We start from the raw sequence: 27,699 nt of genomic DNA, 5'->3' as shown, positions 1-27,699 counted from the left end.
ATTGCTGCAGCACGTTTGGATATATCAGGATGGCTGGAAAGTTCAGATTTTATGGAAATGCTTTTGACAGGTCACATTGCTCAGTTTATTTTCAATCCTTCTTATTGCTCACTAGACATTTTAGAGAGCGGAAAAGAAAGAAAAGAGAAGTCAATAAAAATGTAATTAGATTAGCTGCATCTCAAAACATTGTGATTCAACTCTAATTGGACAAACCAATCTCCATTTGCAATCTGATAACATAAAACCAGATTCAGGTTCACACTGGAGCCAGGGGCACTGCAGCACACCAATTACTGCAAAAGCATACGAGGGGTTTGGACCAATTAATTTCAGAGAGCAAAAAAAATGAAACCTTTTACAATTCTGCAACCCGTATCAATTCCTGTCCATTAAAATTTTTTAATGAACTGGGTCTGTCATCAACTTGCTTGCTTAGTACATTCTAAAGTACTTCCAGCAGTCCCTCAATGTCATTGCCACAGCACATTCTGATCATTTGCCACTGTTCTGCACTCAGCAGTTTATTTTCTGGTGTTGTAGTCTCTAAGTGCCTCTTAAAACCAAAGGAGAATTATTCTGCGAGTCAAGTGCTACCAGATCCTTCCCTTCAAGGAGGGACTTCTCACATTGGAGTTTGCAGAATTTCCAACAGGGTCTGTCCTAATCAATAGGAGAAAGGTTAAAAGCTCTTAAGGATGAAGCAGATAAATAGTTGGAAAAGCAAGAGCAGAGAGCAAAGATAAGGCACCTATAACATTGGCTTCACAAAAAGGAACGGAGTAGTTGAGGCTGTTGAGCAGGATGAGAGATAGCAGTAAAAATAAATACTCTCCAACTACAGAAAAACCAAGTTAATGTTTCACTAATCTGAGCTGAAGGAACATTGACAAACATCACCTTTAGAAATCTCCCCCACATGTCTAACTCATCAAAAGCTGCACGGGGTAACGTAACAGACAAGAGCTGATACTGAAGCTGGCAGATTGCCTGATGAAGGAATAAACCAAAAAGCCCTCTAGGAAAGAGAAAGGGTCTAATTCAATGTGCTTTCAAAGGGCTCGGGCAGAATGATCCTGAATATGAATGCTGGGTCATTTTGACTGATGGAGGAAAAAAAAAAAATTGTGTCAGCTTCCAGAATGAGCCAGAGTAGAAAGACCAATCTCAAGAAAGCCACACATACGACTTTATACACTCTCGGGCAGAAATAAGCCTTGGAATGAAGAGGTGGTGCTTAAGAAGCATTTGAATAGTTGAAAACCTGACCAGACTTCCAAGTGATAGCAAAGGGACACAAGAATCAAGCTAATCATCTAGCAGTCAGCTCATAAAAGCAATTAGCAAATGGAAGCCAAAAAAAAAAAAAAAAAAAAAAGCTACCGGCAAAGCTATGTTTATTGCATGCTTATTTTTATAAGCACTAAACTCACCCCATATAATGCAAAAGGCACTGACAACCCTGAGCAATGAATCCCTGCAGAACACAATGCAGTTATTCACAGAAGTGGAAATTAAGAGATTCTACCCAGACCATGGAACAGTCATCACTGTCTGATCAGAGGTAGCTGCAACACCAGAGTCCCCCCCTTCAGTCTCTCCAGACGTTCATGCACCCAGTTCCTGACCCTGTTAAACCACTCCTGTCACACAAGCATAACCTGAGAATACAGTGAGATAAACAGAGTATTCAACAGCAAGAATGATTTTATCATCAGCAAACCCTGGGATAGTCACATTCAAGACATTTTGCACATTATGTTTTCATATTACTATCAAACATAACACAAACATCAGGGGAGGTTATAAAACTGAACAAAAATATCAGGAAAATAACTGGAATAGAGTGATTTTCGCAATTTCTTTTCCCCTCTTCAAGGAAGCACAAAATTGCACCTCATTATACATTAAAAAAAAAAAAAAAAGATTTGAAAAACATCTTGGAAACATTACTGAAAGGCCTGTAAAAGTGTAGACCCACATTCTTCCTGCAATTTGTGGACAAGGTTGCACCCATAGCACAGCAGGAAACACCTCCTGAAGAAGCTGCCACTTTCACAAAGTATATTTAAGGCAGAAAGTACACGAGTAGAAAACACGTATTCATTTCTGGACATTCATTTAATACAGATTTTTAATATGTAATTGTCCTATATATAAAAAAAAAAAAAACATTTAAAATGAGAAAGATACATGATCTACACAGTGGAAAAAATGAATCACCTTGTTTTGTGCAAGAAAAGAGTACGATCATTCCTGTAGTAAGGTCTCCAAAGCCCTGATTAGAACTGCTTCCTAACTACACAGCACTTAAGAGGAAAAAAGTCCAACTGACACATATTAATATTTAGTGTGCTCTCTGAACAGTGACATTAGCCAGTGTTTGCATGCTGATCTTGCAAAAATTTGAGAAAGACCTCATTGGGGTTCCTCCTGCTTAGAAAATCAATTAATAAAGATTTGACATTTGCTGGAGCCATGGAACTCAGAGAAGAGAATTATACCCAACATATTGTTAAAAGAAGAAAAAAAAAATAATCAGAACATAAATTTCAGGTCTGAATTCAAACAGAAAATCACTCAAGTGCTACATACAGAGAATAGCACTCAAGATAAACTGGCAATGAGGCAGCAATACCATAATAGGTAATAAAACAAAACGACTCATTTTTGTGGGCACAATGAATTTATTGTTTTTATAACAGCAAAAGATTAAACCACATTTCATTTCCAAAGTGTTTCAATTCTTCCTTCTGTCAATGGCTATATCAGTGCTGAATAAAAGTCATTATATTACTTATGGGGCTGCACCTTCATCATCTCTAGCAAGGAAAAAGCAAATTTTATTCCACGAGCAACTCATATTTCTAAAAGACAAACATGTCATAATACTATGCTTTCTTTGTCAAAAGAATAAAAAGCTTATTTTCTGTCTTAAAATATGCAAAAACTAGGCATATAAATGGAAGAGATCATACTGGGACACAAAATAAACAGAAACAAAAACATAAAGAAGCCCCTTATTATCTCTGGATTAATTAGCATTAACAAACTAGGGCACAAATATTTTTGACAGGACAGGAAAGCAGGTCATTAACATTGATGAGATGATACAAATGATCTTCCTAAGCCATTTAGAGCACATCCCCTCCAAATAATACTCACAGCTTGCAATTACCCCACAAAGAGTTTACATCTAACACCCAGGGAAGAATGGGCAAGATTTGCATACAAGACTGAGAGTCCTTCTTGCTCTTCAAATCTACTGCAATTCCAAAAAGAATAAATTGGTAATAATTAAACAAACACTGAAATGAAAACATTTTACTACTACGAAAATTCAAAAATAGGCACAAAAAAGGCTGAAGCTTGCAAAGCTGTTTGAAATGGATTTTCTGGTGGAGGCACCAGTGATTTGCATCAGTGATTATCTTAATTAAACTGCTGTTTACATGTTGATTTACTTCAAATGTTGTTCTGTGTCATTAGACCATTCATTCAATTGTGGAAAATTTCCTTTAGCTGAAGTCTTCTCTCACCTTCAGCAGGCTGTGTGCAGCACCTCTGCTGCCAGAAGGAAATTCAGAGCAAATTTAATCCTATACAAATTTCCTTGGAGCAACAGCAGGAGCAAAGTCCAAATACTTGACAAGAATTTCCCCCCAAGTCTGGCACAGCAAAGCTTTCTGACCATGTTGCCTACTACAGTCTTGGACAAAATGCACACTGTGATCACTTCTCAGTCCAGGAACTCTACATGATGCTTTGAATATATAAAAAGAAAAAATAGTTTACATTTCCTCATCTTCTTTTACACTAGATTTCTCATCCAAAAGGGAGAGCTCCCTCCTGATGACAACAACCAGCTGGTTGATCTGGTGCACATAAAGACTTGAACTGTGTTGGAAAAATTAATAGGTTTGTATGGCATGATAAACTGATTTTATTCAACTTATTTTTCAGTGTTGTATGTCACATGAAAGGAGGGAGGAAAAAATAATCAAAACTCCATAAAGATGAGGAAAAATTAAACTAAAAAAAAAATTGAGCTATTAATCTTTCCTGATAATTAAGTACTTCAGGATGACTTCTAAAACTCACATTCACTTAGATGCTTCATTTATTTTAATCTGGGAGATAATTAGAGGGAAATCAAATCCATCTCCGCAGCAGAATATTTACCTGAGACACAGCTCAGACTCCTCAGTATTTCCCCTGTGTGTTCAAACTCAGATATATATCATTAAAACTTTACTGGAATTAATGTCCATTACCTAATTAGCATCAAAACCAGAGTCTGCAGTGCTTGCTGCTGGTTACCTGTCAGAACAGGGAAGCTCTCAGATTTTTTTTCTTCTATCAACTGTCCAAATGTTGCTTTCCCTGCTGCCAGGTGCAATTAGACTAGCAGGAGATTACAGTGTAGGTAGAGTACTCTGCAGCTTTCTATCTCCAGTCGATTATTAGTTATTATCTTTCTTCTGCAAAGAGAGAAATCACACCAATTCTCTGCAGTTCCTGGTGGGAGTGTTTGGAGAGGGAACGTGGGAGCACACAACTGCTGGAAGTGCTGAAACTGTTGAAATGCACTGAAACAAGCAAGGAGCAGGACACAAAGTGAAAAAATCTTTGCTAGTGAAGATGAGGCAAAAGCAGCTGGTGCTCAGCTCCTCTCTTCAATGCTTTTACTCTGCAGTGAGTCCCCACTAGTGGTCAGGATGAGGTCCTTGACTTGAAGCTCACTACAAGGTCGTGTCTCCCTGAAGCAGCTCCACACACCATGCCCAGTTCAATAAAAAGCACTTGGAAGAAGAAAGGGTAAATCCAGCTGAACAAGTGGGCAGTTCCTGTGTACCCACACAAAGTTAGCTAAATATTGCCCTTTGCAGCAAGAAGTGGTACTGACTGATGGTGAAGACACACAGATATTCATCAAGATGTGCTGCTAACCAGATTATCCTGAACAAAAGCTGCATCACTGATGGATTCCTGCAGTGAAGAGCCAGTGGTTTTATCTCAGCACCAGCTAATCCTGTTATAAATTATTTAGTACTCGAAACATATCAGAGATGAATCCTCAGTGCATGAGTGTTCCACACACACCAGTGTTCTCCAGGAATATATTTGTAATTATCATTTGCCTTTTTTTTCCATATCTAATACAGCATTAATGAATGCCTGACATAACTTCAGCATTAAAAAAAAAAAGTGTACATAATTACAGGTTAGAAAATGATCTTTTTTCAGCTCTGTGCACTGAGGTAATCTTAAGGGTGAAAGTTAAATACAGGTAGCACAGAGTATAGATTGATTTGCAAGACATTTTGTACACTGACTACAACAACCTCTGTGTGGGGCACTGCCTCTGAAAGAACAGCTTGATCTTATAATAATAATACAGTAACACAGAACCTTAAGTATTATCAGTCATGTCTTGCTCATGGAACTCTGTCTACACAAGGACAGCCAGTTTGCCCTTGAAATCATTGTGCAGCATGAATAACATCTTTAAGCTTGCCACTAAGTGCCAGGAGAAGAAAATCAATATTCTAGTGTGGTGGCAGGCCTACAAGCAAGAATTTCAAGGGACTCAAAAGAAAATTAAAAAAAACCTCTCTCCCTTTCATGTTTCTGAGGAAATGCTTAAAACAAGGTGTTTGAAAAAAAGAAGATATTATTTCTCAGCCTGATCCCACCCTAAGCATTTCTGCACAAGCTGCTTCAGGCAGTTCCTCTCGTTTCTAGATCACAGATTTAACTATGTTTATTATCACAGATCCAGGAAGCAATTTCCAAATACAATATTCATACTTTTCAGCTCCAATGGGGCAGTTCATTCAGAGCAATTTGTGACTTGGAAGCAAATTAATACTCAAATTTACATCTTATGGCTGTTTTGGTTTTTAAAGAGGCCTCAAGTAAAAGTAAAAACAAATGAACCTGAGTTACTGAATTATTTGCATTAGCTCTGAACCAAAGGTAATCTGTTCCAGGGGAACTGATTGATCCCACTTCCTATCAGTTTGTGGGCAAATTCCTTAGGCTACAGCATTTCCAGGGCTCTTTCCACTCTCCTGCTATAAGAAAGGAGCAGGTGAAGTGGTCAGTGCTGAGCTCTCAGAATGCCATTCAGGGGACTCACTACTACCCAGCAGAAAGTAGCAGGAATTGGCTTTTCCCCTGACCTTACCCTGGCAGAGCCACACATCTGAGCACTCTCTTTTTGTACCACACCACCAATTAGGATACTACGGACTTTTTTTTAGAGGTAACACTGTGGATGTAAAAGAAATCACAGGGTCAGGAACATATTGTGCTGAATAAACTAATGGAAGTGGAAAACAACATATTTCACTTTTATAATTATTGCAAGGCACTGATGCAAAAACCAAGGAAAGTCAACACACTTACTGGATATCTTTCCTCTTTTTTTTCTGAGGGTCCACCAGCCGAAGAGTGTCTCTGATAACAGCTACTTTCACTTCTTCATCAACAGGGCTTGGAACATTTTCAAATACTCCAGGAGAAAGCTTTAAATTACAAAGGGATACAATTACTCAGTACAGAGTTAAGGACTATTTATTCCACATTTGCTCAAACTTTATGCATGCCACAAATGTTTTAAATACACAATGATAGATTAACAAAATACTTCTTAAAGGGAACACAAACACCTGAACATTTTCAGCAAGATATTTTTGGCAAGTTTCTCTAGTAAACTAAGTATTGAAGAAGAAAGATTGTTGCCAATGTTACCATTTATATTATGTATACAAACACGAAAAAAAAATATTAGTAATGCTCTGAACACAATTAAATCAACTGCATGATGAATAAAGGTATTTATGACATAGATGATGGAGAGCTTCACCATTCCAATAAGTCATATTTCCAGTGTATAAGATTAGCAATGATTTCAAAGCAGAAAATTACAGAGAACCTTGGAGGTTTCACATTAGCAGACAGCTTTCATCTTTCAAACAAGGAAAAAGACCACAAAACCAAACTTAAACAATTTCCTTCCAATCTCACTGTCATGTTGAGAGGCCTTACCTCCTGCTCATGTTCTATTCTCATGCTGGGGTTTGCATTGACTTCTAGTAACATGGGCTTCAAGTTTTTCATCAGGAGAATGTCAAACCCTAAAATCTGTGCATAACAAGCAACGTGTTACTTCCATTCAGCTCACAGTGTGCTTTCAGAGAATGCAATGGTCAGCCAAATGTCAAGACTCAGGAGGAAGAAACATTTGAGGGACAACAGAGAAATAGCTGGGAAACAAGCTACATTGCTGAATCTTGACTGAAATCTACTCCCACACTACCCCCATCTCTAAATGCTGCATCTGCCTAAGGAACCTTAGCACCTGTGACAGAAGGGTCTTAAAATTGCCATCATCATAGCTGCATGAGGAAGCTGCAAAGCTTCATAGTTATAACATCTAGAAGATGGAAACTGGAGTGAATACTGCTACTAATGATTGACACCCACTGAAAATTGTCCAGGTAAGTTTCTGACAAGTAGTAACATAGGTCAGGGGATAGATTTGCAAGGTATAATGTGGGTGAAGAGAACCAAAGCTCTGAGCTCATGCAATGCATCACCCAGGCTGCACCATTCAGTGGTTGCACTACAGCCAACCAGTGAGCAGCAGCATAACTGGGAACAGCTTTTAGAAAAGGAACTGAACAACCAGAAAATTAATCCACGTACAGAAATAATCACATTCCTGGCAGAAACTCCAACCTACCTGGAAGCAAGTTGGCCCAGGCTTTCCTGCTGGTATGTCAGACTGATAGTAAACTTTCAGTTCTGGTGTCAGTGCAATAATTGTTTTAATCACCAGTGAAATTATATCTGACCACAGCTTTTTGACATCAGCTCCTCTGGAAGACAGTCTGCACAGAATGCTTGAGAAAGTCCTCTTGCTGCCAGTGTTTGCATTGTCAGAATGGATGAAATTCCCACTGTGGATATTTAGTGAATAGTTGGTTAAGTGCATAAAAACCTGGTGCAAATTTTTCAGAGTGGGCTCTTGGTAGGGCTCTGTACAAAATCTAGAAAGTCCATCTTTGGCTATATAAATCTCTAAGGGCTCTAAAGATTTCAGTAAGACATAAAGACGAATATCAAATTTCAGTTTGTCAACAAGCAGTGGTTTGCAAATATATTCCTGGACCACAGCGGGGCGGCTCTGGATGTTTCCTGTCAGCCTGATGTCACTTGGGTCTTTAATGAGGTAGATTCCATCCCCCTGGCATCCTCCATCAGGTTTTACAATAAAAGTAGGCTTCCAAGATGGATCACTGTCTTTCATCACACGAACCTGGAAGGGAAAGACTTACACTGAAAGATGCTAACTGGGAAACAAGCTATATTGCTGAATCTTTACTGAAATTTACGTCCACACTACCCCCGTCTCTAAATGCTGAAGAAGACTGGTATTATGAAAGCCAAAAAAAACTGCATTCACATACAAAAATAAATAAAAATAACATGATCACATCACTGTAGAAGTAAACACACTGCAAAAAAGATAGAAGAGAAATAGTACTGACAAGCACAAAGACAAACAAAAAAAACCATGAGTAGAGAGTTACTAGTGCAGCTAAAGGGTCATTTTATTTAACAGGCCATTGTGCAAATGATTCCAGGTACTTGCTTTCAATATTATGCACCAATTTTCAGGCTGAAAAGCTCTGTCTCTCATGAGGCCCATTGCATTAGTCTTTAAGGTACATAAAATGGCAAAGTTAAACTTTCATGCTGCATTTTGAACAACTACTGAGAAAGATAATCAGTAACTTAAGGAAAGGCATCTTGGGTGTAGAGGTATAAATGCAGAGAAGCACTACTGGGGGAAGCAAAGATAAAGTAACAATTTGGCACTGATAATACCTTTTTCCACCACTGCATATTTTTCACAACCAGATATCCAGTGCTAGAAACACCAGGGAACACAGAGCCACATACACAAACTCAAGAGTCATTATTTAGACTAGGAACTTTCCCATGGACAGCTGTCACACAAACTCAATTAAAAATTCTTCAAACTAGGTCACTTTGAAGGCTAAAACACCACAGTGGAGCCCAGGCTTACATAAATGGTGTGTGGATAAATAGGTCCAAGTAGATCAGCAGGCCTAGGTATATACAAAGAAGGAAAGCAGGATTTATGCTCTTTTTACCACTACAGAGTAATCTTCCCCTGAAGTGACATAACTCTGGACACTACAAAGTGCCAACCAGGGTCTATGAGGGCAGAAACCACCAAAGAATCTCTGTGAAACCAGCCAGGGCAATCTGCCTCCCACTCCCAGGTCTGTTGTTCACACATTGTCTGTTGTTTCATTTTTTTGAAAGGTGAGAAACCTTGATTGATTGCCTTAACCATTTTTAGTCCATTTTTTGATGGATTAGAAGGCCTGGATAGTATTCAGGTCTTCCATTTAATCAAAACTTACACATGGCAGATGAAGGTAGGAAAACAGGGAAAGTGGGAATAGTAATCCAGAGCCAGTCTGGTTTTCAGCATCTTGACTGCCTTGGAGAAAGCAGATGGATTCTTGATCTTCAAGGAAATTTCTGACAATCATCCTGAAATTCCCCAGAACCCACACCACTATATTCTTCCAAATTCTCATTATGAGGAGGATCATCCAGACTTAGAAAAGTCAGTCATGGAGGAAAATTAGCTCATATGAAATGATGAACTGTGTACTTAGCTTAGAAGGAAATTCCTGTTAAAAACATGTTAACCACTTACAGCCAACAGCAAGAGGAGAAAATGAAAACCTGATCCAGCTGCAGGCTTGGCTTTTGTGAGGAAACTCAGGCTGGATGAATATAGTGTTCTGGGAAAAAATGCATCTAATAAGCTACAAGATCTGACAGCACAAAGACTAGAATATTCATGTCTATGCCTAAGAGGTATCCAAAACTTGAAAACCTGATTAAACGACCAAAAATATGCTCTGCTGGAAATGAGACTGTCCAAATTAGATTCTTATTAAAAATTCATCATACCAGGCTATTCATCATCCTCACAGACAACACAAGGAAGGCAGTATGAGAGCAATCAAGGTCCTGGTTTGAATCTCAAGCTAGGTACTTTTCAGAAATTGGAATTTCCTATTAGAAAAAGGTTCTTACCACACAGAGTCTAACAGATTCTTCTCTGTTAGTAAAGGAGTGATTACTGTAGCACCTGAGAGATCTGCTTATCTACAGCTCATCTTCTGTTTCAGTGAGATGTTAGTATAGAGTGTTTTACAAGGTAAAAAAATAGATCAATACTGAAAATAGCTAAATATTTACTTAATAGAATTAATTTTTAAGCCTTTGTTAAAAATACCTATCACCATTTCAGTTTAATACTCATGACACTATGGGAACTACCATTTTGTTGGTATTTCCAATATCAAGCTAATTCACAGAAAATTTAGGAGTCAGGCTCTCTCATTGATTGCTGGCTCATTAGTATCTGCTTAGCTGCAATTTCTTCTACATGGATTAAGGGATGGGGAAAAGTGGGAAAAGCTGCTACCAAATCAATAACCTATTGATACAAATGTACAATAAAAGTTCATTACTATGTCTGCAGAACTGAGGCATATAAGATTATTTTATAGAGAAAATGTTTTGAAATATTGTAGTATTTCAGAGGACAGCAGAGAGATTAAAATTCTCCAGGAGTTTCTCCTATCTACTTTCAGTAGTAATTTCTACTACAGGTAGAATCCTATAGGTGTTAATTTTTTAGCACCAGAGATGGCTTAATCCTCTTTTGCTCAGCTAAAATACATGGACATTCCTAGTTTCAAGCCTTTGCCAGTTCCTACAGGGGCAGGTCTAACACACAGGCACCACACGTGCTGCATTGTACATGTTTGTGAATACACTGAAAATTCACCCTCAGGGAGCTGACATTTCCATCAGCATTAGGGTCCCTTGGTTGTCAAGCAAACAAAACTAGATAGGAACAAATAAACAGCATAAAGGACTGGAAAGCTCTTAATGGGAATCAGTAAACTGAAATGTTCTGAACCCTTTGTGGTTCACAGCGGATTTGGATTATTTTTTTTTGTTTGTTTGTTTGTTTGTTTGTATTTTTTCTTGTTTTGGAGTGGTACATTACAAACTTGTGTTAAGTGGAACATAAAGTCTCACAGCACAAAATACAATGTTTGATAACAAGAAGTATGCTTCTCTCAAACACAGATGGAAGAACATATGCAAAGGAAACTCCTAGGAGTGTGTTACTGGACATCTGTTATTCTTGGAACAAAAACCAAATCGTTTTCACTCCAGTAACCATTCAAGCAGAGAAAAGTGTTTATTTGCAGTGCCACCTGCTGCCAGGTCCGTGTGTGGAACCCACGGGACAGCCCACCCACACTGTCTGCAGTGCATTACTGCCTGCTGAGCCCACAGGCACCAGACCCAAAAGTCATCACTGCAACCCCTCTGCACCATTGGGAAAGTTTGCTTCCAAGTTATTTGTACCTATCTGCCTGTCATTGCCAAATTCATTGGATAATTTACACTCCTTTTCCAAATCAGTCTTACATTTAAAGCAGAAAGACTGAAGTACTCCTGGGATTTTATCAATTTTTACTGTTACTAGCCAGTACCATGGCAGTGGCCCAGTATACTTGAAGAGTATAGATCAGGAGATGTTAATGGATTTAACTGGACTGTGGATATGGTAATTATCCAAAAAGACCCAACATGTAAGTCCATTAAAGTCCATAACTTTTCCTCTCACTTTTCCAAGCAGAAGGTACTGTAGAATACAAGACTACACTGGGTCAGTCAGACAGGGTTAAAACAAACACATATAGTATTTTTAAAAATATTTGGAATAACAAACCAAACACTACCACACACCATCACTTCTTTAAAAAGAAAAAAAAAAAAGCTGAAAAAGAATGGCATTTTAGTAAATTCTGAATATTTAAACAAAGCAACAGTTGACAAGAGATTCAAACAAACAATTATTTGGGAAGATGTGAGTGTATTTAACAATAAGGAGTACAAAATGCTGGTTTGAAGGATTTGGCTAGAACAGGCAGGATGGACTAAAAAGACTTCAGTGACCACAGAGATGGTAAAGTGCTACACTCCAGACACTACTGTCCTGGAACCTCCCCAGCCCATTTGAATTCAGTAGAACATACAGGAAAAGGACTTTTGGTTCTATCATTTAATTTTCAGACATCTCTTCTGGCATTGCAGACACATAATTGTTATTAATTTTATTCTAGAACATAACAAACAAGCAGCTCGCCCAGACTACGTCTGATCTCAGACAAAGCAAAAAGGATGCCACCCACAGCACCCAAGTGTGATTTTACATAATCTGAAATTCATCTACCTCATCCACAAAGAGGGGAAATTCTTCTGGCAGAATCCAGGACCGAGGATAGAAGTTATATTCCAGAGGAAACAGATCCTGCATCGTTCGCACGGCGCGGCTCAGTGTGATTTTCCGTACCATCTCTGTCATGCCTGGGAAGAGAAGTGTTTAAAAGTGATGAAAAATCTGCACTGAGGTCTTATCTTAAAAGTAAATTGCTATATTGTTATTCACCTTACTCCTAGCTCATCTAGTCATAATCCAAAATTACTGCCCTAGCCTGCTATCATTCCAGGAATAGGGAAAATTGTCATTTAAATATTAACAATCCCTTTGTGTTTACTTAGCACTGACTTAAGTAACTCCATCAGAAAGGTTATTTGTGAGCAGCCAAACTTAGCTGCCCTCCTGCAGCTTTGAATCTCGTGCTTGGATCATGTAATTTCTAGATCCATGTGAGCTCTGGTAAAAGCTTTTCCCAAGGTCAGGGCATTCAGGGTTACCCTCGTGTTGTTTATATACTTTCAATTATTCCAGCTTGTAAGGTTTATGCTGCAGCTTCTTTCCAGGGTGAACACCAGCCTAGAACTTCTTTCCTAAGTGGTCAGAAATTCCCACAGAACTGTCTTCAGGACATCAGAAGTCCCTGACTGCAAACCTCTTGTCAGATGTGGTTGATTTTGGCCAGGAGGTTCCAGAGGTGCACGAGGAGGACAGAAAGTGACAGGGCACAAACACACATTTGCTGAAGTCTTATTTCCTTTGGGAACATAACTGAAAATCTATTTTTATGGAAAAGTTTCTAGGTCTTCCTGAGGACCAACCCCTTTAGATTCTTTGAATTTTGAACAAATAACTAAGGAAAGCATCAAGATCTCTTTTAAAAGAGAACAAATTTAGCAAAACCTAATACTGAGTTAACACAACAGTCCTGGAAATTAGGATTGAGGATCTTCAGGTTCTGAAGGACTCTGATTTTGACTGCTGTGCAAGCCACTTGCTTACTGTGTAGGAGCCAGAATACACAGAGGGTAACATTCATCTGACACAGCTTTAAACCACCAGAAAACTACACCACCCAACACCTGAATGTGAACTTCCCACAGAAAGGAGAAAGTCAGGGTAAATAAAGCATAAAGTTCAATATCTGAGGGTTCTTACTCTCACAGCATACTAACAGCAGCAATAAATCTGAAGTTAAAGGCTCAGATAAGTCAATACCTAAGCTCTTAGCTCGTATTTAGAAAGATCTCAACAGGGATTAAATGAGAAAAAAGGGAGCTTAAAAAGTTGAAGAGTCATCATAAGATGAGAGATGACATGAACTCTTCAATATTAAAAAATCAATTTGAGGATCTCCACTTTGAGCTTTTCCCTGAGATAGTATGAAACAAAACACATCCTTTCTATTTGAATAAAACCAAACCCACAGATACAACACTGTCAGTGCTAGGTAACAGACAATAATTGCATGCTTCAGTTGAATTGTAGCCTAACACTCTGATTTTTCATAAATTCATATATATGAAGTATCCTTTTCATCAAAAACATTTCCTCTCAAAACCAAATTTCAGCTCACACATTGTTTGAGACACCCATTCTGATATCCAAAGCAGAAGTTACCTACCAAACCCACTTAGACTCTGTGATCTTAAAGATTCTTGGAAAAACTGAGAAACGCTAAAAATGCCATCAGCAGATCAGGCAGATAATTCACATTAAAAACCAGAAAAACACAAAGACAGTTAAAATAATCACATTTTTAAGAAGTAAGGTACCTGGAAACTTGTTGACTTGACCTGAGAATATATCATTGTCATGAAATGATACCCCATGCCAATAGATATCACACGGCAAGCGTCTGCCAAAAGGAAACTGGAAAAGAGACAGGACACAAGTTTTGAAGCAATCTGGCAACATCCATCCATTCTTCTCCCTTCTAAATGCTTGTAGAAAGCATAAGCCATGCAAGAGCAGCCTTCTGACTGTCAGAAGTAAACATGTCGTATATTTTGGATGCAAAACTAGGGGTGTTTTCATTGGTTCAAGAAGCCAACAAACAATGAAAGGTTTCTAGAAACTAAAAACAAATGACTGAGAGGCATGATCTGTACTGAAGATTCCCAGCTTGTTATCAGCCACAAATAAGCCATGACTTGTTTGGAATAGAAAATACTACCAAAAGGAATAAAATTTCATTAAGAAGCACTTCATTTCAGCACAGCAATAGCTAAAGCTGGGAAGTAAACAAGCTCTGACAACGTTTGGCGTTGAGCTTTTTTCCTCCCTGTTTTCAGGGTGATGAGGAACCATCCAGGGAACACAGCACCAGAGGTCACGGAGGAATTCTCATTAATAAATCAACTCCTTCTCTTTAAAAGAAGAGAATTAATCCCCCATTAATGCCCAGAGTCCCATGGTGTGTATCTGCAGCTTGGTATCCCACATCCCTCTCCCAGACTGTCCCCACACCACGATGGCACTTGGCCACCAACCCCATGGCTCCCAGGCTCCCATTAGCACAAAATGTTTCTGCTCCCAACTGCTTTATTTCAGGGAATATATAAAGTTATCAATATTGGTGGGAATTAATAGCAAGTTGTAACTACAAAGCACTTTTTGAGCAAGCTGATTTACACTGGTATGCAAGTTGCAATAAATTTAAACTGGGTATTCAGAGCAAGGTATTTAAGTGTAAAAACTGTATTATTCATTTATTAATATTCAGCTATGTGTAGTAACTCATGAAATATTAATTCCTTTCTGGTACTAATAGCCTGTAATTAAAAGAAAAGCTTGCAATTCAATTAAGTGTTTGTTGAGCATATCTGTTTCAACTATTAAGAGCTAAGGCAATTATTTCAACAATATTAAATATTCCAACTTCTTTTCCTATTCAGGCAAGATATCACCATAAAGTGGAAAACTGTATAGCTTATGTTCTACTATCAAAAAGATGAACCTTTTTCAAGCAGCCTGAAGAGCTCTGAAACAGCACTTCCAATTACTGATAGCAACAGTTTCTAATAGGAGTAAAGTGGGTTAAAAAAAAAAAACTACCAGCAGGATGAACAAAAGCTCTATGAATTAGCAGTATCAACAACGAAAAGCAAAAAGAAAATTAAGAATCAAGCATTTGTAATCCATGCTATAATTAGTTTTGGGTAAAAAAAGGTATTCCACTTTTTCATGCTTGTTCTTAGACACAGTCCCATTCATTAATCCAAAAATCCATTTTATCTGCAGCTCCATGTAGATGCCATTTAAAGATGCCATGGAATACATTCACAGCAATCTCTCCTATTATTAGGCTACAACTTTTTCAAATAAATGTACTGTATTTCTGACCACAACGTTTTTAGGACATGTTTGTATGAAATATCTACCACCCTCATCCCTTGATTACTGCAGAAACATTTACTTATTGAAAGAGCCACTGTATTTTGAAGAAACTGCATGTTCTTTGCTCCAAACCTAATTTTTCTTCTTTCATAACATTTCTTTAAGCACTGGATTTTGTTGCAATATGACAGAAAAAAAAGAATCTCTAAGCTTTTCACTGAATTTCTTTATTTGCTACTTTAATTAAAACTTCAGCTTCCTCAGTAAACACCCTTGAAAAATTAATTTAAAATGCTAATTGAGCAATGCATCCTTTCTCTGCTTCCTTACTCATAGGGATGAGATACCCGATTTAATAGAGCCTGTGGATTCTTCACTTGTTTCATTATTATTCAGTCTGCAAAATCTGGTTTTGTACAAGTGAAAATTAATTCTGGTAGGCTCTGGAAGACAATCAGTGGCCTTAACCTCTCTCCACAGGTAGATCCAGAATACAGATGCAGTATTAGGTCTGAGAGTACCCTTCCCACTATACCCCGAATGATTTATTTATTTATCTATTTATTACAAGAAACTGAAATGAAAGGAATGAAATTTGCATTTTTATAACACCTTTCATCTACAGAGGGTATCAGAGCACTTTACAAACACTGCCCAAAAATCATTTTGCAACAGATGAGGAGTGAGCAGCTCCACTTGGGAAAACAGAGGCAGTGGACCTCACATCAGTGATTCTGCACCACAATTTCCTTACTCCTGCCAAATCAAGACCATTTGGATTTGTCCAAGGGGCTCAAATTCACCTCCTGAATGAACTGGGAAAGGTTCTTAATCGTCTGCACTGTGCTTTTACATAAGAGTGTTTGCAAAGGAACAAACAAGTCTGATTATTTGGCTCCCTCTGGCAGTGCCAGGCAGCTATGAATTCATCTTATTGCAAATCTTACAGCTAAAGAGAAAGGGACAATGGAACAGCTGGAACAGCCTCAGCTCTGCACTGCCCAGTGCCAAAGCCCTGGTGCTCCCAGTCCCAGGGGGCACAGGGGTCACAATGGTGTCAGGAGCCACCCCAGCTGCTCCGTGCCCATCCTGGGCAGGAAACTCCAGAGCCTGCTCCTGGGATCAGTGCCTGCAAATAACTTCCAGATTGCAATCAATTCACCAGCTCTTTGAAGAACTTATTTAGATTTTATTCCGAGTTGGGGGGGCTTTTGTCAGAGCAAAAAAAAAAAAATTAAAAATAATAAAAAAAGAAACAGATGCCACAAAGAGAATAATTTTTTTCCCACATCTTTGACAACATAACAGTCTCAAATTGGTATGACAGGTCACTGCTACCTTTGGATTGGAAGCCAATAATTTAAATTGTCTGGTGGGTCACATCAGTCTGTTCCATCATGTTTAATGACAAGTTAAATGACTCTTGTCTCCTAGTCAGCTTTTCCTAGCATGAAATTTCAAACTATTTCTACGCCTCCATGCAGCTACAGAACAGCAAGACAAATGAAATGCTTCATGCTGGGATATTTGATGCCTGAGACATCTGCTTCTTCCATTTTCCTGGTAATTGAAAGCTAGACGAAGAAATAATTTATTAAGCAATGAATAAACTCAGGATGCAAGCTCAATTTGTGCCCATTATTTCATTTGGCATATCATGTTCATTTAAAGAATCTGACACACTAAATCAGAGAGCCCATCTACTGCTGGCAGTAATGGCCTCACTGGCACACACATTAAAATCCTGCAATGCTTTTTAAAAGGTCCACCCTGAGTGCTACCCCGGGCAGAGCTGATGATTTAATTTACTCAGAATTCCCACAGCTGAAATTAAAGGAGAGGTTTTTCTGTCTTTTGTCTCCAACAGCAGAATCTCAAGAGTCAAACTGCTCTCTCTCAATCTTTCACCCCTTCTGCATCTATCAGTGCCACAAAATAAACTCCTCACCAGTATTACCCGTGTTTAGGGTATTACTCCTTTTTTCTGCCTTGTAGTGGCATTTACCATATGTTAATCTATTAAAATTAACTCCTACCATGTGGACAACTCAGTAATCACACGGTGCATTATGTCTTACTTCCACAAATTACCAGGGAGCATACTGCAACTAGAGATTATTACTAAAAGAAGGCTCCTCAGGGTAACTACAGCAAGGAGACTTCAGACCACACAACTTCAAACAAAACCCAAACACCTGTATGACACTGCAATAATGCTCCCCATTAGATAGAAAGTTATCAATAAAATGGAGCTTTTATAAAGCCTATTGCAATGTCTCCTGCCCAACAAAATATTCAAGCAAACTCATCCAGCAGCAAACACAGGGAACAAAAACAAAAGTAGCAATGGGAAAAAAAAAGAAGACTAAATCACAGCCCAGTCACCTTGAAAAGTGTAATTACACAGTAGAATACCAGCCCTTAAAACATCAGTATTTACATATATGCATTTCATTACTTCCAAGATTTTTTTTTTAATTTCTTTTTTTACATTCTTTTTATGGATCCTGCAAGAAACAACATCTGTGTTCCCTCTGCTGGTCCTGCTGCAACAGTGACAGTATTTCCAAGGCTCTGTGGCCATCAATAAGAGTTGTTTGAACAAATACCTCAGTGCTTTTTTTCTAAACATTTCAAAGGAGAACGTCAAAAATTATATGCAACTTGAACAAAAGACTTTTCTCTACCACCTAGGTGGTACAGGCAAATAGCACAAAATTCTGCATTTGGTGTCTTCTTTTATATTAAGAGTACAAAGTGGCCAGAAGGGGAGGCAACAGGCTAAATGAAAAGTATTGACTGAATTAATGGATGGAGGAGAATGGATATTGAAGGAGACAGCAACCAAAGAAAGATGAAGTAAAGCCAAAAGCAATTGCTGCTGTGGGATGCAGAGCAGGAAGAAGAACACTGATAATGCAGAGCAGTTATTCCAAGGAGGAACAAGAGCATATGAAACAAGTCAATGTGCAGGACAGAATACCAAGCAGGCAGAATCCAGGGGATATCTTATGCAAAGCAGGAGAAGCTCAGAAAAAGACAAAATTAACCATTAAGCATGGCTCATTACAAAGATAATCTGTGAGGCTAACTTAAAGCAGTAATTCTGAAACACTCACTGGAGAGGCACTGGGCACTCTGAACAGAAAACTTAGCTGTAAGAAGGAAGAAATTAAGTGTGAAGTCCCCCTTGCTCTGTATGTCACCAAGTACAACATGGAGCAAGGCTGCTGACAGACACTCCATGGATGAACTAAGGGGTAAAAGAAGTCAGCAGAAGAGGTTTTAATTTCATGCCTCTGGTGTTTCATTACTATTTTGCCATAAGAGCAGGAGTTGAGACCTGGAGTTTCTGTGCAATGAGATCTAGAAACTCTCCCACTGGATTTAAATAACAAAAAACGAAATAAAATTTTATAATGACAGAGAATGAGAAGGCATTACTTTTTTTTTTGGCAAGGGGCATGTATTTCTTCATGATACCAGGCATTTAGGAGATGGAATGTTTACTGCCACTCCATCCTCCAGAAAATAAAATTGAAGCATGTTGCTCTGAGGTTAGAAACAACACAGCATATACACCTACCCCACTTCTGCACAAATTTTGTTAAAAGGTCATCAGGTGCACACAAGTATTAATAACTTGTGAGTGGGTAGCTCTGTAATGGAGCAGGTGCCATGGATCACACTGCTGCACCCCAGCTTTGAACACAAAGAAACAGCTCACCCTCAGGTTTTATCCTTCCACTTCATGTCCCTCCCAGCTTCCATTTCCCACATGGATTACAAGTACCCTTTTTCTTACAGAAGTTCCTCAAAAAGCCCCTAGAAGTCATCTCAGCCTCTACAGAGCCATTTATAATGGTATTAGGGAAAGAAAATCTTTACCATTTGAGAATTAGTTAGTACTTATTATAAGATACATTCTAGAAATCTATTCAGGATTTAAATAGGGAGTTCCAAACCATCAGTTTTGTGCCAGCTTCCATACTGTCATGACTTCAGTTCAGTATAAATAGACAGACACTGAACTCCTCACACAGCACAGAGAAAACCTATGACTCAAGCTGTAGGAATAATAATTAAATATATATATATAAATCCCTCCTCTACACACAGCACTTTAGAAAAGCCTGTTACGTATACTTTATTAGGTGGATTAATATTGGTCCAGTCATACACAATGCTCTTTGACATGCCTTAAAGATAATCTGCAAAGCAGGGGCTTTGCCATCGGATCAGCCAGCTGATCTGCCAGGTCACACTTTTTTGCCCACTGCCACGGTTGTTATGTCACATACCCACACGACGAGGGAAAGGTGAAATGAAACAAATGCAAACCCACACAGCATGCTAAACATTTCTGTGCAGGGATAGGTTTCTTTCTTGCCCTTTCCAGTTATCAGTTTCATTAAGAAACACGCTATATATTGTATAGACAGTACATACAAGCCTTACAATACACACCAGCCCTATTCTGCCTTCCCTGACTGCTGACAGAGCTCTTGCTCCTGAGTCAGCTCAGCCCCCAGACCCGGCATCTGATTAGAAATCACCCCAGGGACCAGATGACACCGGGCGGGACAAGCCCCCGGCTCCAGGGGCCTGGCACTGGTTCAGGGAGGCAGAGGAGGAGGAGGAGGAGGAGGAAGGGGAACCGCTGTGCCAGGGGCAGACCCCCGGGGAAAAGGATGGGAGGTGTCCTCAGCTCCACCGGCCGAGTCACCGCGGGGCCGGGCCGCGGCCCTGCCGGAGCCGGGAGTGGGCAGGGAAGGCCCGGGCAGAGCATACCGAGAGCGGGCTGGAGGAGCCCGAGGCTGCCGGGCACTCACCTCCCTCCAGCGGAGCTGCCTCAGGCTGATCTTCAGCGCCTCCAGCGAGGTCTTGGCCTTGGAACTGTCCACCGTGACCCGGGGCCTCCGGCCGGCTCGGACCCCCTCCTCCCCTCCGCGCCGGCCCGGAGTCCGCCTTCCCCTGCCCCGCGCCGCCCGTCCGGGAGGGCCCTGCGGGCCGGTACCGCGGCGGCTCCGGCACCGCTCCCGCCCGGCCGCCAATGCCTCCTCCGGGGATGACCCGGCGGGCTGACCGCCCTGCGGCTCTTCGTCGGGGAGGGCCGGGGACCCCGGGGGCTCCTCCGCCTCCCGGGCCGGGGCGCAGCCCTGCGGCGGGGCCCCGGCCGGCTCCATCCCGCGGCACCGCCTCGGCCCGACCGCCGCCCCCGCTCCCCGCCCGTTGCCATGAGAGCGGAGCGGCGGACGGGGCGCGGCAGGGGCCAATCGCCGGTCAGGCGGTGACCCCGATGGCTCCGCCTCACCGGCAATGACGCTTCGCGGGCGTCTCCGCCATCTTGGAACCGGGCAGGGCCGCCGGGCCCCTTCCGGGGGAGCCATTTCGGAACGGCGCGGGCGGGGCCGCCATCTTGGAAGCGGGCGGCGCCCGGCGGGAAGTGACCCCGGTGGTTGCGGGGAACGCCTCAGGGCGGCGGTGCGGACCCGGCGGCGGTGTCTGTGTCAGGCATAGCGTTGTCTGCGTGGCTTAGAAACGAGAGCCACTCCTTAGTGTGCGGTGGAGCGATTCACACGCGAGCAGCAGGGCTGGTGCTCTTAGAGACAAAGGCTGCTGCTCATCTCTGGAGTTAATTCACCCTTGCCTCATCCTTGCTGTCCCCCAATGTAGCGTTCCTGTGTTTTCTTGAATTTTTAGTCAAAAGCCACCTGGGAAGCCGATGTTGGAGCAGCGGGAACGGGGATGGAAGGGGAGCGGGGAAGCGGCGGGCGGGCGGTGGCGCTGCGGGCCGGGCCATCCCGCACGGCTGCTGCCGGGCTGGGAGCGGGGAAACGGGCAGGAATAGCGGGGATTCTGTGCCAGAGAGCTGACTCCAGAGTCGTGCTCCTGATAGGGAGCGGGGCTGAGAAAAAGGACGCCAGAAGAAATAAATGGAAGGAAAATTTAAATAAAGACAGCAAAAAGTTGGGACTTTAGTAAGGCAAAGGTTCTGTCGAGACTCGGCTGCTGACGGGCACTGTGCAAACCAGGAGGAGTTAAGAATGTATATTTTACCCTGCTAGATCAGGTTTTAAGGAATATCTGGATTAATAACCCATTTTCACCTCATGCTGCCTGGTATTTTAGAGAAACCAAGACATGAGACACAATGTGCCAGTAACCGGTGCCTGTGTGTGGACCTTTCTCCACTAGTAGTTGATAAAGTTTAATCACCAAGATACTACCTTATTTCAACAGCAAACTAGAGTTTCTCCTGCAATCCTAACTACATAATTTTTCAGTGCATTACCTGTCTTCCACCATTTACCCGATGAAGAAACTAATTAATTAGTTACACTGTTGTCTTACAAGGTGGAATGACCGGAAAGGCTGAGGTCACATAACTCTCTCTTGGTTGCTCTCAGGTTGCTATCAAATTACTTTTTTTATAGCTGTGACAGTTTTTAATTAAAAACTTGGGAGCATTTCCCTGTGCCAGCAGGAGCTCAGGGGGGGCTGTGACCTTGGCAAGGCTGATGTGTCCAGGTGGTGTCTTTGCTGTGTCCATCATTGAAGGACACATCCTGGTTGTCTCAACAACCATCACCAGATGCTGGGCTCTACCAGCTGGAGTGTGATATAAAACAGTGACCTGACTCTCTCTTATTTTACTGCCAGGCCCCTGGATGAACATTTTTTAACATATATTAAAAATTTGTCCTCGCTAATATCAGCAGTGCTGAAGGAAAGCCAGGGAAATAGTTAAGATAAGCCAAGGCATTAAAAGGCTTTGGAGCATGGGAAACACCAAACAAAATTATTGCAAATAAGAAATATTTTTATATTTAATTATTATATATCCATATTTCTTACAGGTTAATAATGTACTAGTTGTTTCTCTGCCAGAGCAGCAGTAATGTATCAGATGCTTTGCACCGTATTGTATGGATAAAACCTTAATTTCATGTTGAGATAAATAGAGATGGTTTGTAGAGTGCAGCATGAAGTCAGACTGTACATGGTATTCAGGTACTGCAAGGTCGGGGAGCAAAGTATAGGCTGGGTAGTAATAAGGTAGCAAGGTAATTCAGAAGGAGAGCATATCCTGCTGAGTACTGCAAGCTGGATCTAGCAGCAGGACAGAAAAAATATAGAACAGCAAATCATCCATCCCCTGTGAGGAGAAGGGAAATTTAGTCATGGTGTACTCTTCAGCACAAGCTTATTTCCTGAGCCTCTTCTTTAGAGGGAGTTGTTGATAAGAACAGATTGTTACTATCTTGTGATAACAAGTGGACAAGGGTGTGTATTCTGCCTAGAAGGGCTGCACATCTGTTAGGCTGTGCTGGGAAAAACAGCAAAGAATTTTTTTCCTGAATCCCTTCCAGAGTTAGGAGGATGTGGCAATGGCATTTGCAGGCAGGACAGAACAAATTGTGCTCTCCTACACAGGAGGGAATTGTGATTGTACAGTTTTTTGCTCATGCCAACAACTCCACACTTACTTACCCTGAACTGTAACTTACACCGTGACATGGTACACCTGATGTTTGGGTGTGCAAATACACCTTCCCAAGCTGTGCACAGGCAAACAACAAACCCCAGGCTGAGTCTGCTGATAAAGCAGAGGCAGAGCACTCTAGAGAGCATCCCACTTCCCTGAGCTGTGCAAGCAAGTACTCACCATGGATTTGCAGGAATATTCTCACTGAAAACCTAATTCTAAGACTTACCCTTTCCCAGACAGTAAACTGAGCAGTGTGAGCTTCCCATCATGATAATGTGCTGAGCCAAGCAACTCATACTGAAGGTGAATGGCACTGCCAACTTGGGGTGTAGAGAATTCCTGAGTCAAACAGGCAAACACATCAAGCTTAAGAGTTTAATAAGTAACATTTTCCTTAAATAATAATTTTGACTTCGTCTGGTGAGCTTTCTGGTTACTGAGCCTGGATCAAAATTTCTAGCTTTTCTCTAGCATCATAAAGACAATAAATGTATTGTTTTCTGTATTTTTCTTTTTTAAAGACAGCCAAGACAAGGAAATCATTAAGTAGCATATAATTTTCAAAAGGAACATACAATCTTTTTGAAATATTATCTAAAACCTAAAACTCACTGGCCTCCTGCCAGTGCAAAATAAGAATTATTTTCAGAAATTATTTAATGTATGATTTGGAAAAAACCCAAAACATTTCTCAAGCTCTTTTAAAAATCAAAAGTTACTCGTTAAGAATTGCCCATCTGGGTCTGAAGTTAACAGTTCCTTTTGCAATGATGGTATCTTCTGTCAGTTGTACTTTCACAAATCATGAAGAAAAAGCAATGCTTCATAAAACGAAAGGTCAGAAGAAAATTTATCTGGTAAACAGACTCCACTTGGGAATATCAGTGGTGGGATTCTGCTTCAGACTGGGTTTCAATCTGTATCCATCAACCTATGCTCCCAGTGTTTATGTTAGACCACTGAAGATTTGTGGTTGACCTACATATGCAAACAAAACATTTGCTGCATACTTGGGGTGTGGGGATTTGCGTGATAGAAGATGATGAAAATATGCATAATTGTGGATGACATTTTTCATTCCTGAGTCCTGCTGCAGAGGACTTTGGACCTGGCCATGCATGAAAGCAGCTTGCAGCTCTAATGTGAGGCTGCCTGGCTCTGCTGCTCAGCTGAACCTTCAAGACATGAAGCTTCTGTTTCTTCTTGAGCAACACAAATCTGCTGTCCTGATCTAACCAAGCAGCCCCTGTACTTGCAGAGGACACGTATGACATGAGCTGAGGGGGCTGAAGCAATGACAGTTCCACATGTTACAGCTGAGGCAGCTTCAGGGACTCACTAAAAGGTTTTTCTTGCAAGTTGCCTCTGTTTCCTTTAAACAACAGAGGGAAACATCACACAATTTCACTCAACACTACCTAATTTATCTATTCTTGCCTCCCTGTTTTGTCACACAGCAGTGTTTATGGGACATGGTTGGTGCCCCCAGGCATACCTGCTGAAACAAAGGTTTTAGTTTATCACCCAGTGATCACGAGTGATAGAGAGTTATCTGATGCAAAGCCAGCAAAAGGAACTGCAGGCCAAGACACATTCCTGAACTACTTCATATGTCTATGTTTTGATAATTTACCTATACAGAAAAGTTCAGATTTGGCTGGGGTTGAGGTTAATGATTTGTTCCTTTTTTTCCTGCCAAATAGAAGCTCAAGAGCAATTAATTTAAATGATGGTTGGGCAGTTACGGAGTGGGAAATATAAATCTTTACCTCCCTTTACTTCCAGTTTTTTTTGTTTGTTTGGTTGGTTGGTTTTTTTTGCTAGGGAAGAATACACCTTCTGAGTACAACAGAGGGAAATAGAGCTATATAGGAAGAGGGGCTGCTATGTGCATCCATGTGAGAGAAAGAAGGAAAGAAATCTTGGTAAGCTTGTGCCTGAAAAAAAGAACTGATATAAACCTATTCTCAGCAAAAACTCATGAAGTTATGAGCCAAGAAACTGTCTTTGGTGCTTCACTCCTACTGTGTTCAGAGAAATGGGACTTTCTATGTGTGCTTTTCACATCAAAGGAATAACGAGCTCAGTACCTCCATCTGATGCAAACACCCAGTAAGAAGTTTGGCTGACTGTTCTGTCAAGAAGGGGTAATGCTGGTGGGGGTTTGTTGATACTAAATCCGTGACAATGTATTGTGTAACTGTTAATTTCCACATATTTGCCCAGATTTACTTTCCAGAAGAAAAAGTATACAGATTTTTTACATGCAATGGAGTAAGAGAATTTTCTTTGTTCAACAAACTAACTAGAAAGTTAACAGTTTTTTTAAGTTTAGCAGCCTTCAAACTCGATTCTCAAACACAGACCATTAACCTTAGAAGAGCTAAGCCCTATGAAAAGTTCACAGAAGTTAATGAATATGGAATATTAAACACCTCCATTCAATTGTGATCTAACACAGTCTGGCACTCCAAGCTTTATTAAATCCCAGTTGCCTTATTTTTCTCAAGATTCCCATGAGAAGTTTCTTTCCCCCCATCCAAAAGATTTTATAATCTGCAGGATACTGGAGAGCACCAGAATGGAAATAAAAAGACCATTCTTGTTACTTCATCCTGACCTTTCTATTAGATTAAATAATGTGACTATCCCAGGCAAAGTCCATCTGCTCTGACTTACACAGGAATGCTCTTGCAGCAATGGGAGGGTGATGAGGAGGAACTTTGAGCAGCTCAGCACCCTGGCAGGTTCACGCATGCCTCAGTTAAAATGCAGTATTGCAGAATCAATGTAGAGACTCACCAGCTGTGGCTGTGTTAGGTGTTTTATTAGCTGAGCTTTCCTGGCGTTAGCATCAAAGGAAGAACAAGCATGGGCTGACTGGGTGTCATCTCCTCTTCTTTAGGTTTGGGATGACCAAAGGGCTGAATCTTGCTCAATCAGTCCAAGGACATTTGCACACTAAATGTTATTCACTCAGGCCAGCAGATATTTAAAAAAAAAAAATCAAGATTTTTGTAAGATAAAATCAGCATGGAATGCTTTAAGCACATGCTAGACAACAACAGAGAGATCACACAAAAAGCACCTACAAAGAACCAAACGGATGAGTCTGCAGGTGAGATGGGTATCTCGAGCAGCACATGGGACACAAACCAATTCATATATTTACATATCCGAAACAAAAAAACCCTATTTTGAGTTATGCTGTATAAAAGAGGGATTATCATAAACACGTGACTATATAAATGAAAGGGTAATGCAACTTTATAACAAAAACCAGAGCAAAGACAGAGCCTGACCACAGAACCCATCCCAGCACAAGTGCCAGAATGAGCTGCTAATACCACAAAATATTTGAACATGTACGATCACAGCCAGTGAACCAATATTAATTCTTTGGGCTTCTTCTCCCTCTTTTAATTAAAAGGTTCTACATTTTTGGCTCTTGCCCATCTCCCACTGACTTAGAAGTACTCAGAGAAGCCAAGGAACACTCCTGAGTGTCCCTGGAGACAGGGAGTTGTGCACTGACTGCCTGTAGCCAAAGTTTTCTCTCTTCCTAGTGTGAAAGCCACATAAAAGGTAGTGTCCAACAACAATCAAGCATCCAGCTGGGGGGTTATTTGTACGACAAGAAATTACAAATGATCACTCAAAAATTAATTCTGGGCAACCCAGGTGAGATCACATATAACACTCCATCCCTTGGGTTCTACAAAATGCACATTTCTGCTCATTCCTGTGAACAGCAGAGTGTGGCTGCAGTAACAGCCAGAAGACAAGTCCTGGGTCTTCCCATCACAGCTGTGCTGGTGCCCCCTGAGAGGAACAGTGTGCTCAGCACGAGCATCCTCAGTTGGAAGCTGGAAGGAAAGAACACCCTGAGTGTACAGAGCACCCAAAACCCTGACTGCATATGGAGTAAGTTATGGACATCAGCTGTACTTCTGACAGTGAGCATGCACTAATTGCTAACAGAGTCACAGTAACACTGGACACATACAATGGTTTTAGTGCAGCCCTCTCATGCAGGAGCTCCAGCGAGACACCAGAGCATTGTGAACCACCCCTTGTTGGAATGTCCAACACGGGAAATGGCGCTGGTGCTGGTGACACGATACAGTATCACTTACACTGCCCAAACCTGGCAGATGAGCCAAATGACATCTGCTTGTCAGGAGGGACACTGCCCTCCGGGGAACCGGGGTTTGGTGCTCCTGAGCCGCGGGAGGTTACGGCATGGTGGTGTTCACCTGTATCCAAACTGCACCACCAGGCCAGGACAAGCAGAAAGACAAAACCTCCGTACACCAAACTCCAACAAGACCTCAGGGTTTATCCTTGAGGAGACTCGGCAAGGACCAACCTCCCTGCCAGAGGCCCAAGCCCGGCTCCACCGGGTGCCCAGCGCTGAAACCGGCTTTACCGACACGAAGCCGGTAAGTCCCGGAGCGGCTTCACTAAACCCCCGCGCTGCTCCGGTCGGCCGCGGTCCCGGTGCTGC

At 41.1% G+C, this 27,699-nt stretch overlaps 1 protein-coding gene across 4 annotated transcripts in view; it reads right to left on the bottom strand.

Moving 5' to 3' along the window:
• Nucleotides 1-21,130, bottom strand: part of TTLL11 (tubulin tyrosine ligase like 11) — a 39,340-nt gene extending 18,210 nt beyond the window's left edge. For 2 of the 4 annotated variants that reach the window (XM_071766009.1, XM_071766010.1), the window contains exons 1-6: nucleotides 20,533-21,128; nucleotides 14,137-14,233; nucleotides 12,377-12,510; nucleotides 7,751-8,326; nucleotides 7,054-7,149; nucleotides 6,412-6,530 (exon numbers count right to left, since the gene is read on the bottom strand). In XM_071766009.1, coding sequence (XP_071622110.1) covers nucleotides 6,412-6,530; nucleotides 7,054-7,149; nucleotides 7,751-8,326; nucleotides 12,377-12,510; nucleotides 14,137-14,233; nucleotides 20,533-21,090 — 1,580 coding nt within the window. In that variant the 5' untranslated portion in view covers nucleotides 21,091-21,128. Of the gene's footprint in view, nucleotides 1-2,667; nucleotides 4,590-6,411; nucleotides 6,531-7,053; nucleotides 7,150-7,750; nucleotides 8,327-12,376; nucleotides 12,511-14,136; nucleotides 14,234-20,532 lie in introns of those variants that run through there. The other 2 variants (XM_071766011.1, XM_071766012.1) reach the window with 2 other exon arrangements.
• Nucleotides 21,131-27,699: the final 6,569 nt, after the last annotated feature.

This window comes from Heliangelus exortis, chromosome 22, assembly GCF_036169615.1.
Source record: "Heliangelus exortis chromosome 22, bHelExo1.hap1, whole genome shotgun sequence".
NCBI classification, from domain to species: domain Eukaryota; kingdom Metazoa; phylum Chordata; class Aves; order Apodiformes; family Trochilidae; genus Heliangelus; species Heliangelus exortis.
This window is presented reverse-complemented; position numbering and strand designations above follow the sequence as displayed.